The sequence below is a fragment of the Alligator mississippiensis genome, chromosome 4 (genome assembly GCF_030867095.1).
Source record: "Alligator mississippiensis isolate rAllMis1 chromosome 4, rAllMis1, whole genome shotgun sequence".
Taxonomy (NCBI): Eukaryota; Metazoa; Chordata; order Crocodylia; family Alligatoridae; genus Alligator; species Alligator mississippiensis.
This window is the reverse complement of record NC_081827.1, coordinates 21,301,622-21,321,666: the sequence shown is the minus strand read 5'-3', so window position 1 is coordinate 21,321,666 and position 20,045 is coordinate 21,301,622. Positions and strand designations below refer to the sequence as shown.

General features: G+C 45.3%; 1 protein-coding gene across 1 annotated transcript in view; it reads right to left on the bottom strand.

Moving 5' to 3' along the window:
• The window catches only part of GNAT3 (G protein subunit alpha transducin 3), a 34,197-nt gene extending 23,602 nt beyond the window's left edge, over positions 1-10,595 (bottom strand). The window contains exons 1-2 of the mRNA XM_006260159.4: positions 10,463-10,595; positions 285-327 (exon numbers count right to left, since the gene is read on the bottom strand). Coding sequence (XP_006260221.1) covers positions 285-327; positions 10,463-10,580 — 161 coding nt within the window. The 5' untranslated portion in view covers positions 10,581-10,595. The remainder of the gene's footprint in view (positions 1-284; positions 328-10,462) is intronic.
• Positions 10,596-20,045: the final 9,450 nt, after the last annotated feature.

Below are 20,045 nucleotides of genomic sequence, written 5' to 3'. Positions count from 1 at the left end.
TAGCCCACAGGTATTCCAGATTAGTTTAACAACTTTGTTTTTGTGTCAGCATTGTCCTCTAATTTAAATGCATTTTCCCCTCCCAGTTGCTTATTACCCTGATACATTTGTAAAGAGCAGTCAGATTCCCTGTCAGGCCTTGTTTTACTGGGCTGAATAACCAAGACAATCTTTTTAATTATTTCTTTTGCATGTTATTGAAAAATAAAGTCACTATAACAACTCATAGTTTTATGCTGCACATAGTCACATTCTCTGCTTCATCTACATAGTCATAAACTTACTTCATTTGTTTCACAATGGTGCTCTTCCCTGACTCTCCAGCACCTGCAGAAAGAAAAAGTTCAAAAAGTTGACTGATGCACAATTAACTCTGTTAGACATTAAACATAATCCTTGCAAACTCCGTAAGTTTGTATGGCTGCACAGAGGGAGAGAGAGAAAAAAGATGCAGGGGCAGATTTGGGTTTTATCAACATCCAGTGAGGTGGGTAAAGCAGCGGAAAGCTCTTAATGGATAAAAAGTAGGCAAATGATACCCTTAATTCTGAGTCATGCTGCCTTCTGGGGGAGCTGTCCACAATCTCCTGCCCTGGAGTGTGACAGAAGTCTGAGTTCTGATTGTTCCACAAAGTGCAGCAGGTGCCTCTCTCCGCACAAGAAAGCAAATGGCTTTTGTGGAAGAGAATGTGGACATTTGGTATTTCCCTGGCTGATGGACTCAGAGGCATTATGGACACAAACTTGGTGTAGTTATCTTGCTCTGCCTTGTATTTTCCATAACCAAGTACTGTGAGGTAAAATCAGAGAGTGGCATGAGTGAAACTATTGGATTCCAATTGACTTTGCCGCTGACACAGCTCAGGAAGAACTCCATGTCTTCCCGGAGCCGTATTGACCAAGGGTGAAGCTATATGTTACACTTAGACCATAGTAAAGCTATTGAATGTTCAGCAGCATTGAAGATACCATGTGACTGCTCACCGCATACTCTAAGGGTTAATATTGTGCCTTGCCTGTGCAGCTCTGACTTGCTACTACAGGTGTAGCTAGGAGCCAGGACACCTGGGGTCTATCACTGCTCTGGCATTGGGGGAGGGGAGAAGAGGGGGGACTGTGAACTGGGAGTGGTGCTTCCTGGGATGCTGGAGTACTGCAAATTTCTTGTTTTATCTCCATGGAGAGGACTGAAGTTACCCTGGCATGAGCTTGGTAGCATGGCCCAGAGTTAAACCTTGCCTGATGTAGTATAACTTTGAGAAGGCACTTAGCATGAATTAACAAGCTTTAATGTGTGAATGCGCAGGCTGCTTACAGACATAAAAAAGGCACTTTAAACTCCATAAGCTCTCATGCTGAGTCCAGTACATACCCAGGACAGACATCTCATTAGTTGAACTTGCCCAATGATAGATCAGCTGCGTTAGTGGGGCTTTTTTGACGCTTTTATCTAATAGTTGATTGAATCAGCTATTGGATAAAAATGTGAAAAAAGCTCCACTGAAATGTCCAGTCTATACAGATGCTGTGAACCTGAGTTGATCTGACATGCACTTCTGGCAAAGTTTTTCGTTTCTTTGATAACATCTGTAAGCATCTTCACATTTTAAGTGCCCTTAGTATCTAAGTGGTCTAAGTGTAATGGATAATGTTACCTCCAGATTTTAACTGGGTGCAGTCATCTGCTGACTAAAAGTCAGTTGTGGACTTGAGATCTAGATCTGGTCAGGTCTGGGTTCATATAACTGGATGACCCAGTCTTTCTATTCAGGTGAAGAAGAATGGCTTCTCCTACTGCAAAGCAAGGGTAGCTGCAGTTACTTACCAGAGTTGCTAACAGGGAGAAGCAAGTCCTGGTAAGTAAATTACCTACCACAATCTGGCCCAACTGTTTGTAAGTTGAACAAGGCCATAATTTTGGAGCTAATTTTGAAGTATGTGATTCTCCATTGCCCTGCCCTGTCTGTAGTCATTTATTTCAAGAATGCAAAGTGGATGCAACGTATTTTTGACTTGCATCCGTTTTTGCCCTGTGGCCAGTCAGGCTGTAGCTATTTTAAGTGATGCTTACTGGATGAACTGAATGAATTGATTACAAACATTTTCTAAACGGATTTTATAAATTGAATAGCACTTAAATGTCAGTGATTAATTTAAGCAAATGAATCACAACCAATAGCAAGACATATGCAAAACAGGTTCTGAAATTCTTAATATGAGTTACAAAAAGCGCTGGTGAAAAATATTGAGATTATGCAAAGTTAGCCGCTGCTGCCATCTGCCACTCACTGTGAATAATTACGACTGTGTCAACAATCAGTTTTGCATCTGGAAATTGCAAATTTGGTATGGGTTATTCAGTATCTTCCTAATACCCTTGGAAGATGAAACAAATCCCCATGCACCCCTGCTGGCCTCAGTTTGAAAACTCATAAAATTGACGTTCATGCAAAGTACACATGCTGCGGGGGGCAGGGGCAGGGAGGGAGCTGGAAGATGTTAGTGAAAATAATATGGAAATGAGTTCCTGTTCAAGGTCAAATGAGCTGATCTGGGATTTCTATCCTATGGGTGCATCTTTGCTCATCTGCATATATTTTTAATGTATCACCCAGCAATAAAAACAAAATAATGGACTACATAGAGCAATTAAGCTCAGTTCCCAGGCATTCATAGATGCACTAGCTCTCAAGGGGATGGGACAGAAACAATCTACTGTAACTTTGCATCTATCCTTATTCCTTCAAGTCCAGCTAACTCCATTTGCCAGGTCATTCAGGATAAGGTAAAAAATAACAGAACTATAACTCTACATACATTCCCCTCCTCCCCCTCTACAGCAGGACTTCAATAACTGAGTACAATGAGCTCAGAGCCACAATAGCACTTAAATTGCTGCCCAAGGGTTTATAGGGTTTTGGTCACCACTGCTCCCTTCTGAAGACCCAGGGAAGAAGTGATAACATAGCCCAACTGTTCTGAATAAAAAAGAACTGAGGCTCATCTGGGCCCACAGCTCAAGCCAAACCTCATTTCTTTCTGTGAAAAGTTCAATTAACTTTAAAAAGTATTATATGGCTATTTTCCAAGCTTGCCAGGAACCAGATATAGTCATCCATGACTCTTTTCTTGTACTTCATGTCTTCAAGACCTAAAAAAATCAGAGCTACCATTTTCAGAAGTGGCCTCAAGTCTTTAGTGCCTCAAATTAGTAAACCAAAAGGTTCCTCACGAAAGACTTCTCAAGAATGGAGCCATCCAAGAGTCAGTGACCACTTTTGAAACAGGCCAACAAAATTTTATTTTTTAAAACATTTTGAGATTTCATTTTTATTGGGGTACAAAGGCAACCTGATTTCTTTTAACAAAAGACTTGGGGATACTATATATGTAGTGAGTGCTATAAAAAAACAATTTTTTTCTGGTGAAACCATGCCACTTATATTCAGTGTGTGTGTGTGTGCTCATCTTCGCCCATGATAGGGAGAGAGAGATTGTCTCTGTTGCTCAATGCCTAGAGTACTTACCTGGAATAACTGGATGCCCTAATCATTCGGGGGTGCCCCTCTCTGGTTCTCACCAGATATTCTGTAACAGACTTAAGTGACCTTTCTAATGAACCAAAACTGAAACATGTTGTTGAAAATTCCTGACCCATTCTCTGTGACATAGTTTTGGGAATCTTGTCAGTAAGTTTATTCTTGTGGTATTACAGTCAGAAGATTTGAGCTGGAAGGATAGAGATTACATAAACTTTTAGTGCTTGGGTCCTGGTTTGAAGCAAAACTATGCTTTTTTTTTTTAAGTTTACCTATATTAGGCCATGTTAACTCTTAATTTCTGCCCAGACTAGTATAAATTGTAAAGGCAGCATGGTTTCTTAAAATATGAAATACTGCAGCACAGCTTTAAATTGCTTTAAGCCAAGTTACTCCCGATGACCTTTGCTAAATTAGTCCTATGAAGGAAGAACTTGGCCCTTTGATCATTTTAAAGAATAATGTTGATTAGGAATGACTGACAACTGGAAGATAGCACTTCCAAAGGTTATGAATGATTATTCCAGCTCAAAAATGTAGTCACTTATTAAGCAAAGTGAACTCAATTGAGCTTGATTATTTTATTATTTAGCATTGCACATTTTTTCATACAAAATAAATGTGTATTATGCATTAGAATCAAGTCACCATTCGCAAGCATAAGTAGTGTAAAATAAACAAATATAGACTTGAAGAATGGTGCTTTATGGCCACAATCTTGTTTAAATCCCTCTTAACTATACAGTTGGTCCAATTAAAGATATCACCTATACAAATCATTGCCTCTTATTGGATGGTTATGGGGATTTTATTGTTGAGACTTCATGGAATAAATATATTTTGAAGCGGGATTTGAAGGATGTGGATGGTGAATAAGAAGTGGGTGTGGTTGTGGACAGATGTTAATTTGCCTGAGCACTTTGTAGCACTACAAAAATATAGCACTATGGGAGCATACAGGCATTCCAGCCCCCTGATTGGAAGACTATACTGGTGCCCCAAAGACCTGCTGTCCAGCCTTGGAGCAACAGAGCAGTACTCTGTCCCCTTCTCCTCAGGGGAGCCTGTTTACCAAAGGTTCATACATGCATTCAGGGAGGTTAGAGAAAGGTTAGAGAGTGTTGAAATGGCCACCCAATCTAACACAGTTTGTTCAGGTGTGGACCGTACACTCAGATCCCTATTTAAGTTGATTTAAGTGCAAACTGTACAGAAGTTCTAGGAAAGTTAGATCAGTCTAAAAATGGCCATCTTTATCTAGAGTTAACCCTACCTCTGAGGTAGTCTAACTTAGATCGGGTTGGCCATTTTTAGATTGATCTAACTGTCCTGAATTTCTGTACAGTTCCCATTGCAGCCCTAAGCCTAGGAAAGCACAGCCACTGGCCCTGGGCCCCAGCCTCAGCTCCAGCCCTGGAGCCGTGATTTTCCTACCTGTCCCCTAGCACCAGGCTATTTTTAGTTCCCTGGTCTCTCACCCAACTCCCAGATGGACAACCCTCCCCACAACAGACCAGCCAACCTCACCCCATCAAGTCCCCATCCCATAAACTGCTCCTGGTGCTGGTTTAATCAGCATTCACCAATGCCGGGAGTCAAGGAAGTAAATCCTGGTGGGGGAAAGGATGGGAGATTGGTTTGTGTGTGTGTGGGGGGGGTATTTATCTGGGGGGGCAGGTCAGGGGGCTCAAAATAGCCCTTGGTCCTGGGGGGGGGTAGGGGAGAGAGCCCTCACAAACCCTGCAAGCCCCCCAGATCCCACCAAACCCTCCTAGAGCCTAGCTATCCCCCCATGGACCCTGCCTGCCCTTCTGACCCCAATCCCTCCAATGAACCTTGCTTGCCCTCCCAGTCCCCCCTATGGACTCCTGACCCCGACCTGAGGGGTCCACAGACAGGGATGGGGCTCAAGCAGAGTCCATGGGAGGGGTCAGGGGAGGCAGGCAGCATCCACAGGAGGGATTGGGGGGTGGGGGGGAGGGACTGCTTTGGCAGCAGTGGTTGCTGATCCTGTTGCACTGTGGCTGCCAGAGCACTGGGTATTGCCATCATTCTGGTAATAGTGGTGGGAATTTAGGCCCTGGCATTGTTGCTGGTGGCACTAGGGCAGCCATTCTGGAAGTAGCAGGGCCCTGGCTGGTTCTTTGCCATTTTGCTAGCTTGGTGGGTTGCTTTCTCTCCTGCCTACCCCACTAGGAGCATGGGGGTGGAGGACTATGGGCTGTTGGGGACCAAAGGAATCCCCTGTAATAGTACTTTTAATTAACCAGATGTTATATATAGTGCTATAAAATGTCTTGCTACAGAAACATTGCAATGTGAAATAGCCTCAAAGATGGGCTCATAAAATCTTTTTGTTGTGGGTCTGCCATTTTTGTAGTGGATCCACCATTTTTGTCACAATACAGAGGTCTGTGCAATAGCTTTTAGTAACATTACAAGCATATTTTTAGCATTGCAAATGTGGTATCTGTCCATACTCTGTGTTTGTGTGTGGGGGAGGAGGATTCTCAGCTATGCATGTTAAGGAAGATGAAAGATGATATGACCGAAGGCATAAAACCAAGAGCGAGGAAAGAAGTTGAAAGATACAGGAAGGACTGCAATGGTTGGGGAGTGAGTTGATTGTTATCTACACTGAAAAAATAATCTATATTAGAAAATATTGTTCAACAACATGCTTTAATTAACATGTAATTTTCTACCACTTTGTCAAATCATAGCTAGTGTTGACAATAGCAGTGCTTAAACTTAGGCAATAATGGATTAATTGTAGGTGGAACCATAACTAGTTAATATGTTGCTAAAGATGATGGACAGTCTGTGCTGGGTGCTAGGTGGTGTTTAGCAACTGGATGTTATCCTGCTGGTTTCTAATACAACTTGTGTACTCATGACAGACTTGGGTATGCCTTTACTGCAGAGCTAACATAAAACAGTTAAATTTGCCTCGTTTGAATGAAAATAGGGTTAACAGTGGGTAAACAGCTTATACGTAGCTAAAGAAGTGCATAGGTCTTGCAATGGTGAGCAAAGAAATGCCTATTTGACTTTGAAAGTATAGGCCTAAGTGTTGTTGAAGTGAAAATGGGATTCAGGCTTTCAGGCCTATATCCTCAAAACTATTTAGTTGCCCAAGTATTTTGAGGACCTAGGCCATAAATGGCTTTGATCATCTGGACCTTTGGCATTTTGAACTTTTTACTTAGTCTTGGAGAAAAAAAAAATGAACTTAATTTTGAATATCACACTTTCCTATTCCCCTAAAGAACCTTTACCTATGATGTTGTGGTTGGTGATGAAAGTGAGATAAAACAATAGAACTTTGGCTTTTTTCTTTCCCCCGCCCTCTTCTTTTCTCCAAATTAGCACCTGTTTCGCTATCCTGGAAACTAAGGGTTTTGTTTGGATAAGCATTCAGCATTAGGCAGGCAAATCATGAGGAAATATTTTTGCCTGAGAATTGATTTGAAAGTCATGTACCAACATTTCTTTGAATTTGCAAATTCTATGCGTTGATCTAACAGCTGGGTGAATAAGAAGAATGAGGAAGACAATTATCCCATTTGAGAATTTATTATTAAGATACTATTTGACCCCTTCTGTCCAACATTTTGGATTTTTCTCTCTCTTCTTCTCTTTTTTTGTTTTGTTTTAACAAATATCATTCAGACCTCTGGAATCTGGAAAGTGGATTGGAAATCACATGCTACCTGCATCTCCAGTAGTTGACTGAGGATGAGAATAAGAAACTCAGCAGTAGGTGCAGACATCTTACTAGCCCTTCCCTTCCTGCTTCTGTCCCAGTCTGTCCTTGCCCAGGAGCACAGGGAGAAGACAGAACTGATGTGCACAATCAACCTAACTGGCAGAGTGGTTTCTTGGGGTCTGCTTCTTTAGTGTCTAATAATATAAAGGGGTCCAGTTCTTGTTCTCCTCTGTCATTCCTCCAAACAAGAGTAGAAGGCATAAATGAGCCATTCCAAAAGTAGAAATCCAAGTGTGTGAGCCTTAGTGTCTGAAAGGAGATCTCCAGGGGTTGCTACCTGCGGCTTACATTTTAAGTAGTGACATGAGAGTTTGGGTGTCCAGTTTGAGACGCCTTACTAAGCATCTCAAACTGGATGCTTTAGCACATTTAGCAGATGGTTGCTCAGCATTTTCCGGAAAGTAGTCCTGCTTGAGGTGTCTCAGTATGGGCACCCAAATCACTAGTCACTCTTGAAAATTTAAATCCAGGGTTCTTGGGAGATGAGAGCCTTCTGGAAATGCTTGACAGACCTTATTCTCTTGCTTTTCAGCTTCTATCTAAATCCTTGCCCTCTCTAGGGAATAGACTATTGTCTGATGTAAGTGGCTATGTTCCAACTTCCCAGAGAGCTGGAAGTGGCTGGTAAACCAGTGTCCATGTGTGGGGTGATATTTCTGCACAGTGAACGGGTTTCAAGACATGGCAAGTTCTTTAAGCTTGTTTGTGATTGTCTAAATGGAAACTGAGCTTTCCCACTTTTGAGGCTTGCCCATTATTACTGCGTTGTTAGTGCTGATTGTTTCTGCAGTGTCAAGGGTGCACATTGCACTTGATGTATAAACACATAGAAAGTCCTCACCTTGTCAAGTATGAGAGCTAGATGTTATGTAACAGAACAAAGTATAGCTCTGGATTATGCTTTCAACATGTTCATGGGGAGACTAATTATCATTCTGGAGTTTAACCTTAACTGATAACTGCAAGTGTTATCTATGGGCGTGCCTGGGTGAGAGGTAGGGGATGGGACCACTTTTTCTGGACAGGATTCTGTTTTAAAAATAACTTTATGCTTCTGTCCATTAGAAGACTTATGTAAATTGGGAAACTATAGTTTTCTTTACCCCAGTACTTGTTCCATGAAAAGGATGTAATCAGCATTTCTGTTGACACTGGCACAGAACATGGAAGTAAAATAACGTGAACAAATTTGGCCTTTTTATTATTGTCCCTGCTTTCCATCTAGACTGAAATTGTTGGGGCTGGACAGTCTCTAGCTTTGCCAACATTTCTGGTTGATCATCAAGAAAGAGCCATACATTGTATCCTTGTACATCTTGAGAGCTCAGGGTGGCTTTGCGGTTCTGGGCCTGGGGCAGCTCTCTCTACTAGACCCAGCACACAACGGTGTCTTAATAGCTTCTTATATTGTTTTAAAAAGGACCAGTTAAATTGTCCAATACTTTCACATGGATTTTAGTAGATGGCTGACAACTCATAATGCATATTGTAAGAGTTCTACAAGAGAAAATTTGCCTGGATATTTTCTTTTGAAAAACTCTGTCTTTACCTTAGGGAAGGTAAACAAAATAATGGACGGTTTAAAGAAAGTTGTTCAGTCACTGTCATTTTCCTACCCCTGGTATGGAAGAACAAAGAGACCTTCAATGACATTGGAAAACAGAAATTGAAATTTGAAAAAAAAGAAATTCTTTTCCATATAGCATACAACTGACCTGCAGGACGTGTTGCCCAGTATGTCCCCAGGGATAGTTAAAAAGGTTGTAAAAAGGACTGAACAGTAGACAAAACACCCACATGGTGATAATAAATACTAAAAGACCAAGATTTTTGGATGGGTTATATACTTTGTCTTTAAATAATAAAGTTTTAGGGAGAAAATTTCCTCAGAGGCAGTTTACTCAACAAGTGCCTTCTACTGGGTTACTCATATTTCCTCTCAAACTCACAGTAATGCATAGAAATAGAATCAGAAACAGGATAGTGGACTAAATGGACTATGTTTTAATTCACTACAGAAAATCCTGTATCTGTCTCTCTGTCTGTATTTTGACCACATTAGGATTTGTATCTAGAATAGTCATGTATAGAGAGTAAGAGAGAGAGACACACACACATTTAAGTTAAAATCTCTTTCAGCCTTTGGGGTTTTGGCAAAATACAACATTTTCTATATATATATATATTTTAAAAAGGTCTTTCAAACAGCTTTAATTTTTCCAAGTAGCTTGTGTGGCTGTAGCACAAATGATCTTTTTATTCCCCGCAGGGCTGAAGATGCCATGCAGAATGTTCAAGACAGAAACTAAACTGCTCCTTGCTGCTGAAGGTAACTGGGTGGTTTTGCTAATTCTAGATTTATTTTTTTAATAATGATAGTTAGACTCTCATCTGATATAAATAATTTAGGCTAAAACTATAGTCAGAGGATCTCTGCTGAGTTATCTTAGCTGAGGATCTGCCAGATATTTATATTATGGGGCCCATTTCAAGGCCTTTGTAAGTATTTAATAAAAGCAGCTATAACAAAAAAATATGAACGTTGGCTCACAACCGGTATTCTGATACACTCAAGCAAACACATGTTTAGTGATGCAAAATATTGAACTATTAGATATGAATAAGAATAATGTTCAGAAATATATAGAAGTGCATATCATACTAATGGGGACTTAGTAAATTGAAAGCTTTTTCATATATAGCCCCAATATTCATTGCTTGGGTTATTGTCTCCTGCTACAGTCATTCCCTGCTTCTTAACAATCAATGTGAAGTTCACAATCACTAATAAAAATTAATGATAATTTCATTAGCTGATGGCATGTCATTTCTGTATTTTAAATCAATCGCCTCCTTAAATCTATGTGTAAGTGTTGTATTTACTGCACCTTTACCCTTTGCTTTCTGCACTATCCCCTGCATTAAAAAAAAAGAGTTTGCTCTTTATAATTGTTCTGACAGGAGTGATCATTCCTCGAATTCTTCCTTTATGCTGGGGATTTAAGATACTTAAAATGGAATAGATTCAGTATAATAAACCTGTTCAGTCAAGTGTCTAGTATCACTGAAGGATCAGAAAGCATGTTTGCATTTATCCCTTTACAGTACTGTTTACTTTAAAATAAAATCATAGAGTAATATACTTTTGTTTTACCTAACAAAAGAAGCTTGACAGTCCTGGCATCCCGCTCTGCATCTTGCTGGAGTTTCTTCTCCAATTCCTTTGATCTTTTGGCTGACTCTTTACTCTCTGAGCTGGCACCACTACCCATGGCGTGGGGTTACAGAGTCAGTGTATATCTAAGTAGAAAAAACGCTTTAGTTCAAACTCTTCAACAGCAATGCTTTAATGAAGTCTGAAATGTCCCATTCAGCCTCCTCTCTATAGATACAAATTAAGTAGTTGCTTTTCCCCTGTCACATGACTTGAAGATGCTACTGACAGGAATTTATACTGGGACACAGAATTACAGCCATATGATGTCAGAAAATGTAAATGTCCCATTCAGCTATTACACCCATGGAAAAGCATGATAGAAGAGCATGAGCATTTCCATACCAAATTGAACCAAGAGCCATCTAGTTCAGCATCCTGTCCTTAATGAGATGGGAAAGTGAAAGAAACCCTAACGTACCCGATTTTAGGATAACACTGTTTAGGGGGAATGAATTTTTCACCCCAGGAATTAATCTTTGGCTTATGTCCTGAAGCAAAATGTTCCTTCCAAACATTTGGGAACATTTATTTATTTTTAATCTTTCTAAACATTCCCTTTATCCACAAAGAAATGTGCAGCTTCATAGCTACTTGTTTATGCTGATTTTAACATTAATAAATTGGGATGCCACAATGCTTTCTAGTTTCACACTATAATGATACTATAAGGACAGAACAAGGAGCAATGGTCTCAAGTTGCAGCAAGGGAAGTTTAGGTTGGATATTAGTAAAAACATTTTCACTAGGGGGGTGGTGAAGCACTAGAAAGGGCTACCCAGAGAGGTGGTGGACTCTCCATCCTTGGAGGTTTTTAAGGCTGGTCCTGCTTTGATCAGCGGGTTGAATTAGGTCCCTTCCAAACCTAATTTTTTATGATTCTGTGATGCCGTGCCTTATGTTTCCTTCAATAATATTTAGGTTTTATTCCAGTTTGCAACTTCTCTAAGATGCCCACTTGTGCATAGTCACCTAATGGTGAAAGCTATGGTATCTTTGCCATTTTGGGTCACCCTAGAAATTGCTATTGAATGTGATGCATATAACTTTTAGCCAAAAATATCACTCCCCTTTTTCTGGAAGAAAGGACTTCTTTAAAGGCATGAGGCCAGATTCTCTCCTTTGGGTCCAACACAAAGGAGTTGCAAAGTTGGCATTTTCTCCTGGCTTGAAGCCAGCTGCTATGATCTCCTCTTTAGTCAATGCTGCGTTATAATGATTGTCAGGCCTTGGAGGCCTGGAAACAGCTCCTTTTCAGTCCTGTTTCTCCAGGTACAAACTGCATCCGGTTGGAGAATTCAGCTGAAATGATGCCTAGATCTTACTCATTTCTTACTTCAAAGGCTGATATTCTGGTCCTGTTGGAATCAGTGCAAATTTGTTGCTGACTTCAGCAAAACACTGATTTTACCTTACAGAAAAATTGCTTGTGTGTTTGAGTAAATACGTGCTCTGATACTACAGTGATAAGATTTGAAAATCAAGGGATTATTGCAAGATGCATACATATACTAGCAGGTATGCTGGTTTGGCTCCTTCAGTGTATCCCTTCTGCTCAGTGCATCAGGAAAACTAGATTTCCTATGTCTCCTGGAGGGCTGGAAGCAGTTGCTAAGTGTCAACAGCTGAGGTTTTGCATATTTATTTACACAGCAAGAAAAACTGTTGTGCTCAGTCTACATTCCTGTTTTGCTTATTCTTTAAAATGACAGGTAACAAGATCTCTGTGCATCTGCACTCATGCATAAATCTTTCCATTTGTTTTAGAAATTAACATTGCAATGGCACAAGTGCGGTCCTGGTGCCAGGCATTTCTTTGTTAGAATTTGGGCCCATCCTGGAGTAAAATGCTTCAATAAACTTCAGGGTGATTAGAACATATATATATATATATATATATATATATATATATATATATATATATATATATAAAATCTACACACATCTATAGCAATTATAATCTATATTGAGTTCCCACTTTTCTCATTGATCAGGAGTCTAGAGCAGGGCTTCTCAACCTTTTTCTTCCTGAGGCCCCACTAGCATGCTATACAAAGGGCCTCCTGGATGGTAAAAGGGGCACAGTACTGAAGTAGAAGCAGGAACCATATTGGGGTCATAATGATCAGACGTCCTCCAATGGCCTTTGTAAAATATGGCGAACTTCCTGGTGCTGCACAAGTACCCATGGTTCCACTTGCTATATATTCTCAGCAGTCATATCAGCCATCTCCTCTTCTGAAGCAGCACTCAGCTTCTGCCTCAGAAGTGAGGTATGATCTTAGTTCATTTGTCCTTAGGACAGGATGATGCATGATAGGGCTGTGCAAAGCTTCAGGTGCTGATTTGATTTGGAGGAGATTAGGCCCGATTCGGTGGCTAACTCTCCAAATCTGAATTGAATTGGGGGACCAGTTCAAAAGTCTGAAATGATTTGAAGCTCTCCGTATCAATTTGGAAAAGATTCGGAGAGCTTCGACAATTCAGGCAGTTCCCACCTGCTGCAGCAGGGAGCTGGACCCAGACTTGGATCTGGTAAGTAGGGAGCAGGGGAGGGGACCATGGGGGGACAACTGCCAGGCCCCATCCTCTGCCTTATCCCCTGCCCCCCCCATTCCCCCAGCCCCACCCCCCCATGGCTGCCCTACCTGCCCCAGCTCCTGGCCCTTCAAAAAAAGCCCCAACTCACTGGGTGCTGGCTGGTGAGGGGGGAGCGGCAATCCCTACTGCCTCCCACTGCCCCACTCCATGTGGAGGGGCTCTGCCACAAGCCCCTTGACCCCCCCATTCCCTGAGACCCCTCATGGCTGCCCCACCTACCCCAGCTTCGGCCCTTTAAGAAAAAACCCAACCCCCCCCACACTCGCTGGCTCCTGCAGCAGTCTTGGGACTTTGGGAGGCTCATGCAGACTTTGGGAGTCTCATGCTCAGGGCAGTGGGGATTGCCCCCACCCACCCAGCAGAAATGGTGAGTCAGGGCTTGTTTTGTTTCTTTTTTTTCTTAAAGGGCCGGAGCTGGGGTGGGCAGGGCAGCTGTGGTGGGGGGGAGGCTGGGAGAGTGGGAGGGGACTGGGGGGCTTGTGGCAGAGCCCCACACACAGCGTGAGGTAGTAGGGGGCAGCGGGGATCACCCCCCCTGCGGGGCAGCATCAAGTGAGTTGGGGGCTTTTTTTTTTTTTAAGTGCCAGGAGTGGGGGCAGGCAGGACAAACATTGCTGGGCTGGGAAAGTGGACGGAGGATGGGCCTGGCTGATTTGCAAACCTCCAAATCAGATTTGGCTGAATCAATTTGGGACAGTGATTCGAATCACCAACATGAATCACTGTACCCCAAATCGGCCAAATCCGAAGTGACTGTTAGCCTCTTCGCACAGGCCTAATGCATGATATCATTTGTAGATATAGAAGGCCCTAGTTCCAACACCTCCTTCTTCACAAATGCACTGGTAACTTTTCTGGTCACCCTATACTAGTAAGGATGGCAACCATCTTCAGGTCCCCACTGAGGATACTGAAGGAACCAAGTCATTCAACACTAAAGTCTTGATAGAGGCTTGGCCTAGTCTCTAAACTACGTGATAATGGACCCAGGCAGACTATGCTACTGTTTAACTCCAAGCCATGGCAGCCCTCTCCTCATGTTTGGCAAAGTGAAACGACAGGTTCTACACAAAGGGCCAGAGTATTTCTTTATATATCCATACCCATCTTCTCACATAGTGATATCAGCAAAGGAGGAAGAACATCAGTTTTCCAATACATAGGAAATGCAAAAGACTGGATTTGTTGGAATATATGCAAATATTTTGATGTCTTTGGTGACGGATCTGACCCAATTCATATAATTCCAGTGTCAATTGCACCTCTTTTCAGGAAGTGCTAGGTCTATCAGGTATGTGAGGCCCCCTACAATTGATCAGTTAATCTTGGACACAGTCTCAATTGGTTATACCATCCAGTTCATCTGAAAGTCTATTTCCAAATCCTGTTCCTGTGCCTCTTTTCATGAGATCAATAAAAACCTTTAAAATCCTTATTTCAACATCAGAGAAAAGGGTTGAAGGGATTTTTTTTTTCATAAAGCCAAAGTTAGACGCGGGAGCGGCGAGAGACGCGCGGGTGAAAGCTCGCTGCACCCCCGCTCCCCCGAAGCCCCCCAGAAACCCTCCAGCAGCCGTGGAGCCCCCCGCTGACCCCCAGCGCAGCCGGGGTAAGCGGGGCCCGTGGAGAGAAGGGGCTAACCCCCTTAGTGTGTGTGTGGGAGGCGGCAGCTGAGTGGAGCCGGGCCGGGTCAAGCCCTGCCCAGGCCCCTACTTCACCCAGCCCCCCAGGGAGCCACGCAACAGGAACCACGCGAACAGGCTGCACAAACAGGAGCGCTTCTCTGCCGGCGCGTGAGTTAGCGCGGAGTTCGCGCGGGAGGGCGTGCGGGAGGGCGCCAGACCCTGCCTGCGCACCCCCCAGGGTAGACAGTCCCAGCCGTAGCCAGCCTACCTGAGGCATGACACGGATGGGCACGCGCCGCACCCCAAGGGTCCCCTCGGGCTCCGAGGCCCCCCCCCGGCACCTCAGAGACGGCCACCCAGACGGAGCCCCTGGTTCCGGGCTCCACACAGACGGAGCCCCTGGCTCTCGGCTGCGGGGGCTGCCTGTCCCTTTTTCAGGCTCTGGGGCCTGGGAGCATGGCGACCTCCCCTTGCGGGGTCTGCTCCCTTTTGGGGTCTCTGGCGCGCCAGCTGGAGGAGCTCCAGGCCACAGTCCACCGACTGCGTGCCATCAGGGACTGCGAGCAGGAGATAGACTCCTACTGCCAGGCCCTTCTCCCCCGGGAGGCAGAGGGTAGATCACAGTCTCCCTCCAGGCCAGAGGAGGACTATGGGACCTCCTGCTGTGTCCAGCCAGGGGCATGGACCAAGGTGGTCAAGGGCCCTAAGGCCCGCCTCACCAAGGCCCCTCCCCTGCCAGAACTGAGCAACAGGTATGCACCTCTTGCTGCCCCAGCAGAGCCTGCTGAGTTGCCGGCCCCCACAGGCAACATGGGCCTAACTGCAGCTCCCGCCCCTGCTCTCCCCAAGACAAAACGTAAGGTATTTGTTGTGGGAGACTCCCTCCTGAGGGGGACGGAGGGGCCAATCTGCCACCCTGACCCCTTAGTCCGGCAAGTCTGCTGCTTCCCAGGGGCCCGCATCCGGGACATTGCAGACAGGATCCCCAAGCTCCTCAAACCCACAGACCACTATCCCATGCTCCTTATTCATGTGGGCACCAATGACACGGCTCGGAGCACTCCCAGCCAGGTCATGAGGCGCTACAGGGATTTGGGAGCGGGGCTTAAGGGTCTGGGGGCACAGGTGGTGTTCTCGTCGATCCTCCCAGTCTCAGGCTATGGGCTGAGAAGGGACAGGAGGATCTATGTGGTCAACCAAAGACTGCGGCGCTGGTGTCGTCAGGAAGGCTTTGGCTTTCATGACCACAGACCGCTCTTTGGCAAGACAGGCAGCGAGCTGCTGGGAAGAGATGGTCTCCACCTCTCTCCCCTAGGGAGGAGGCTCTTCTCAGCCAGACTGGCTGACCTGCTCCACTGGGCTTTAAACTAAGCCCGATGGGGGACGGGGGGACTACCGCCACTGCTGGCCCACTGAACAATCCTTGCAAAGCCAGCGGATCACGGCACTCAAGGGAGCCCACCCCAGCCCCAGCCCTGGTAAAATCTGTGGGCAAGGAAGGAGCCCCCCAGGGGGCACTTGCCTGCCTGTACACAAATGCCAGGAGCTTGGGGAATAAGCAGGAGGAGCTCATCCTCCTGCTCAGTGCAAACAATTACGATGTCATAGGGATCACGGAGACCTGGTGGGACTCCACCCATGACTGGACCACGGGGATAGATGGCTATACCCTGTACAGGAGGGATCGTGTACAGAAAAGGGGCAGGGGTGTAGCTCTCTATGTTAAGGAAAGCTATGCGTCCCTGCAAGCCGATATTGGCGACCAGGGTGGACAGCTGGAGACCCTCTGGGTTAAAATCCGTGGGGAACACGGCACAGGGGACACAATGGTGGGAGTCTATTACAGACCTCCCACCCAAAGTCCTGAGCTAGACCAGGAGTTTGCCCAGGAACTGGCTGAGGCAGCTTGCTCCAGGACCATGGTTGTCATGGGTGACTTCAATTACCCAGACATCTCGTGGGAGGATCGCTCAGCAAAATCTGAGCGGTCGCAGAGCTTCCTCTCGTGCGTGGATGACCTCTACCTGACTCAAGAAGTCTATGGGCCAACGAGAGGCAAAGCGCTGCTCGACCTGGTGCTGGCTACTGGGGAGGACCTAGTCGGCGACCTAGTGATCGATGGGAAGCTGGGTGACAGCGACCACGAGCTGATCACCTTCACCATCTGCGGAAAAGCTGGCAAGTCAGTCAGCAACACGCAAGTCCTTGACTTCAGGGAAGCCGACTTTGACAAGCTCAGGAGGCTTGTCAGTGAGGCCCTAAGGGACTGTGACCACAGGGAGAGGGGAGTTCAAGAAGAGTGGTTGCTCTTCAAGGGAGCAATCCTCAATGCACAAACTAAGTCTATTCCATCTCGGAGGAAAAGCAGCAAGAGGGGACAGCAGCCCCCCTGGCTCTCCAGGGACCTAGCAGACCTCCTGAGGCTAAAAAGTAAGGCCTACAAAGGATGGAGGATGGGAGTCACCTCCAAGGAGGGTTATTCTGCACTGGTCCGGTCCTGTAGGGAGCAGACCAGGAAAGCCAAGGCTGCAACTGAACTCCAGCTAGCTTTGAGCATCAAGGACAATAAAAAGTCCTTTTTCAGATATGTGGGGAGCCGGAGGAAAAGCAGGGGCAACGTTGGACCCCTGCTGAACCAGATGGGGCAACTGACAACTGACGCCCAGGAAAAAGCCAACCTATTAAATAGGTACTTTGCGTCGGTCTTTCATCAGCCCCATGGGACGCCTGTGCCTGCTACAGGGCCGGGAAGTCCGGGTGAGGGTGATCCCCTGCCCTCCATTAATGCTGACTTTGTGAAGGAACATCTTGAGAAGCTGGATACCTTCAAGTCAGCTGGCCCTGACAATCTTCACCCCAGGGTACTCAAGGAGCTGGCGAGCATCATAGCCCAGCCTCTAGCGCGGATCTTTGAAAACTCTTGGCGCTCTGGTGTAGTGCCCGAAGACTGGAAGAAGGCCAACGTGGTGCCTATCTTCAAGAAAGGGAGGAAAGTGGATCCGGCTAACTATAGGCCCATCAGCCTGACTTCTATCCCGGGGAAGATCTTAGAAAAGTTTATTAAGGAGGCCATCCTTAATGGACTGGCCGACGCCAACATCTTAAGGGATAGCCAGCACGGGTTTGTTGCGGGTAGGTCTTGCTTGACCAATCTCATTTCCTTCTACGACCAGGTGACCTATCACCTGGACAAGGGAGATGAGATTGATGTCATATATCTTGACTTCAAAAAAGCCTTCGATCTGGTGTCCCATGATCGTCTCTTGGAGAAACTGGCCAATTGTCGCCTTGGGTCCCCCACGATCCACTGGCTGGAAAATTGGCTCCGGGGTCGGACCCAGAGGGTAGTAATTGATGGAAGTCACTCATCGTGGTGTCTTGTGACCAGTGGGGTCCGCCAGGGCTCTGTCCTTGGACCCATTCTGTTCAACATCTTCATTAATGATGTGGACACTGGAGTCAGAAGCGGACTGGCCAAGTTTGCCGATGACACCAAACTTTGGGGCAAAGCAACCACACCAGAAGACAGGCGGATGATCCAGGCTGACCTGGACAGGCTCAGCAAGTGGGCAGATGAGAATCTGATGGTGTTCAACGCCGATAAATGCAATGTTCTCCACCTTGGGAAAAAAAATCTGCAGCATCCTTATAGGCTCGGCAGTGCTATGTTGGTTAGCACTATGGAAGAAAGAGACTTGGGGGTCATCATTGACCACAAGATGAACATGAGCCTGCAATGCGATGCTGCGGCTAGTAAAGCGACCAAAACGCTGGCTTGCATCCATAGATGCTTCTCAAGCAAATCCCGGGACGTCATTCTCCCCCTGTACTCGGCCTTAGTGAGGCCGCACCTGGAGTACTGCGTCCAGTTTTGGGCTCCACAATTCAAAAAGGATGTGGAGAAGCTTGAGAGAATCCAGAGAAGAGCCACGCGCATGATCAGAGGTCAGGGAAGCAGACCCTACGATGACAGGCTGAGAGCCCTGGGGCTCTTTAGCCTGGAAAAACGCAGGCTCAGGGGTGATCTGATGGCCACCTACAAGTTTATCAGGGGTGACCACCAGTATCTGGGGGAACGTTTGTTCACCAGAGCGCCCCAAGGGATGACGAGGACGAATGGTCACAAACTACTACAAGATCGTTTCAGGCTGGACATAAGGAAGAATTTCTTTACTGTCCGAGCCCCCAAGGTCTGGAACAGCCTGCCACCAGAGGTTGTTCAAGCGCCTTCATTGAACACCTTCAAGATGAAACTGGATGCTTTTCTTGCTGGGATCCTATGACCCCAGCTGATGTCCTGCCCTTTGGGCGGGGGGCTGGACTTGATGATCTTCCTAGGTCCCTTCCAGCCCTAATGTCTATGAAATCTATGAAAGGGAAAAGGGAGGTGATGGCCTAGTTCAGTTCTGGAGAAACTCGTATCATTCATCCAAAAACTGAAGTTCAAGAGGGTGACACCAATTACCATAATCCCCTTCCTGGAACTGGGGGACCAGCTCTTATCTATTGATCTGATGAGGAATGCCAGAACATTTTTGTGAACACCCTTCTGCCTACATACACCCATCCATCATACACCCATCCATCATGCAGCCATAAAGGAAGTATCTGAGACAGGATTCAGTACAAGGGTGTTCACCCAAATGTTTCAACTGGTAGTAAGGAGTCTTGGCATAGCTATATGTGGACAAGTGGCTAGTGAAAGGAGCATCTTCTCTTCTGGTTCAGAAATGATTTTATTAGACCAACTAGGAAACCATTTTTGCATTTTTGTCTCATGCCAACACAGCTATCAAGTACATCCCTAAAGACATTAGACACATTTTCTGTCTGGTCTAAGACTCAGGTCAGAAACTAAAACCCCCAAAATAAATTTCGTGTCAGTTCATAGACTAAAATTAATAGGGATGTTCTGGACTCTGTATCAGCCACAACATACCACCCTCAGCACAGAGTCAAGAGTGTGGTCTACCTGATCTCAGAGGTTAACAGAATAGAAAGGGAAAGGGAAAACTGTGTTAACAACAACTTTGACAAACCAAACTACTTAACAATAGTCCACATTTCTTTGGCAGTAATCCTGAACCACTCTTCCTTCCCCAGCTGAGTTGCAGACTAGGTAGCTGCCACTACTTCCTTCCTTCTTCAGATCATAGAATCATAGGAAAGTAGGGCTGGAAGGGATCTCACAAAGTTATCCAGCTCCCTGCTAACGTCAAAACCATCCCTGACTAGACCACCCTATTTACAGTGTCTGTCCAACCTGCTCTTGAAAATTTATAGGGATGAAGAGTCTA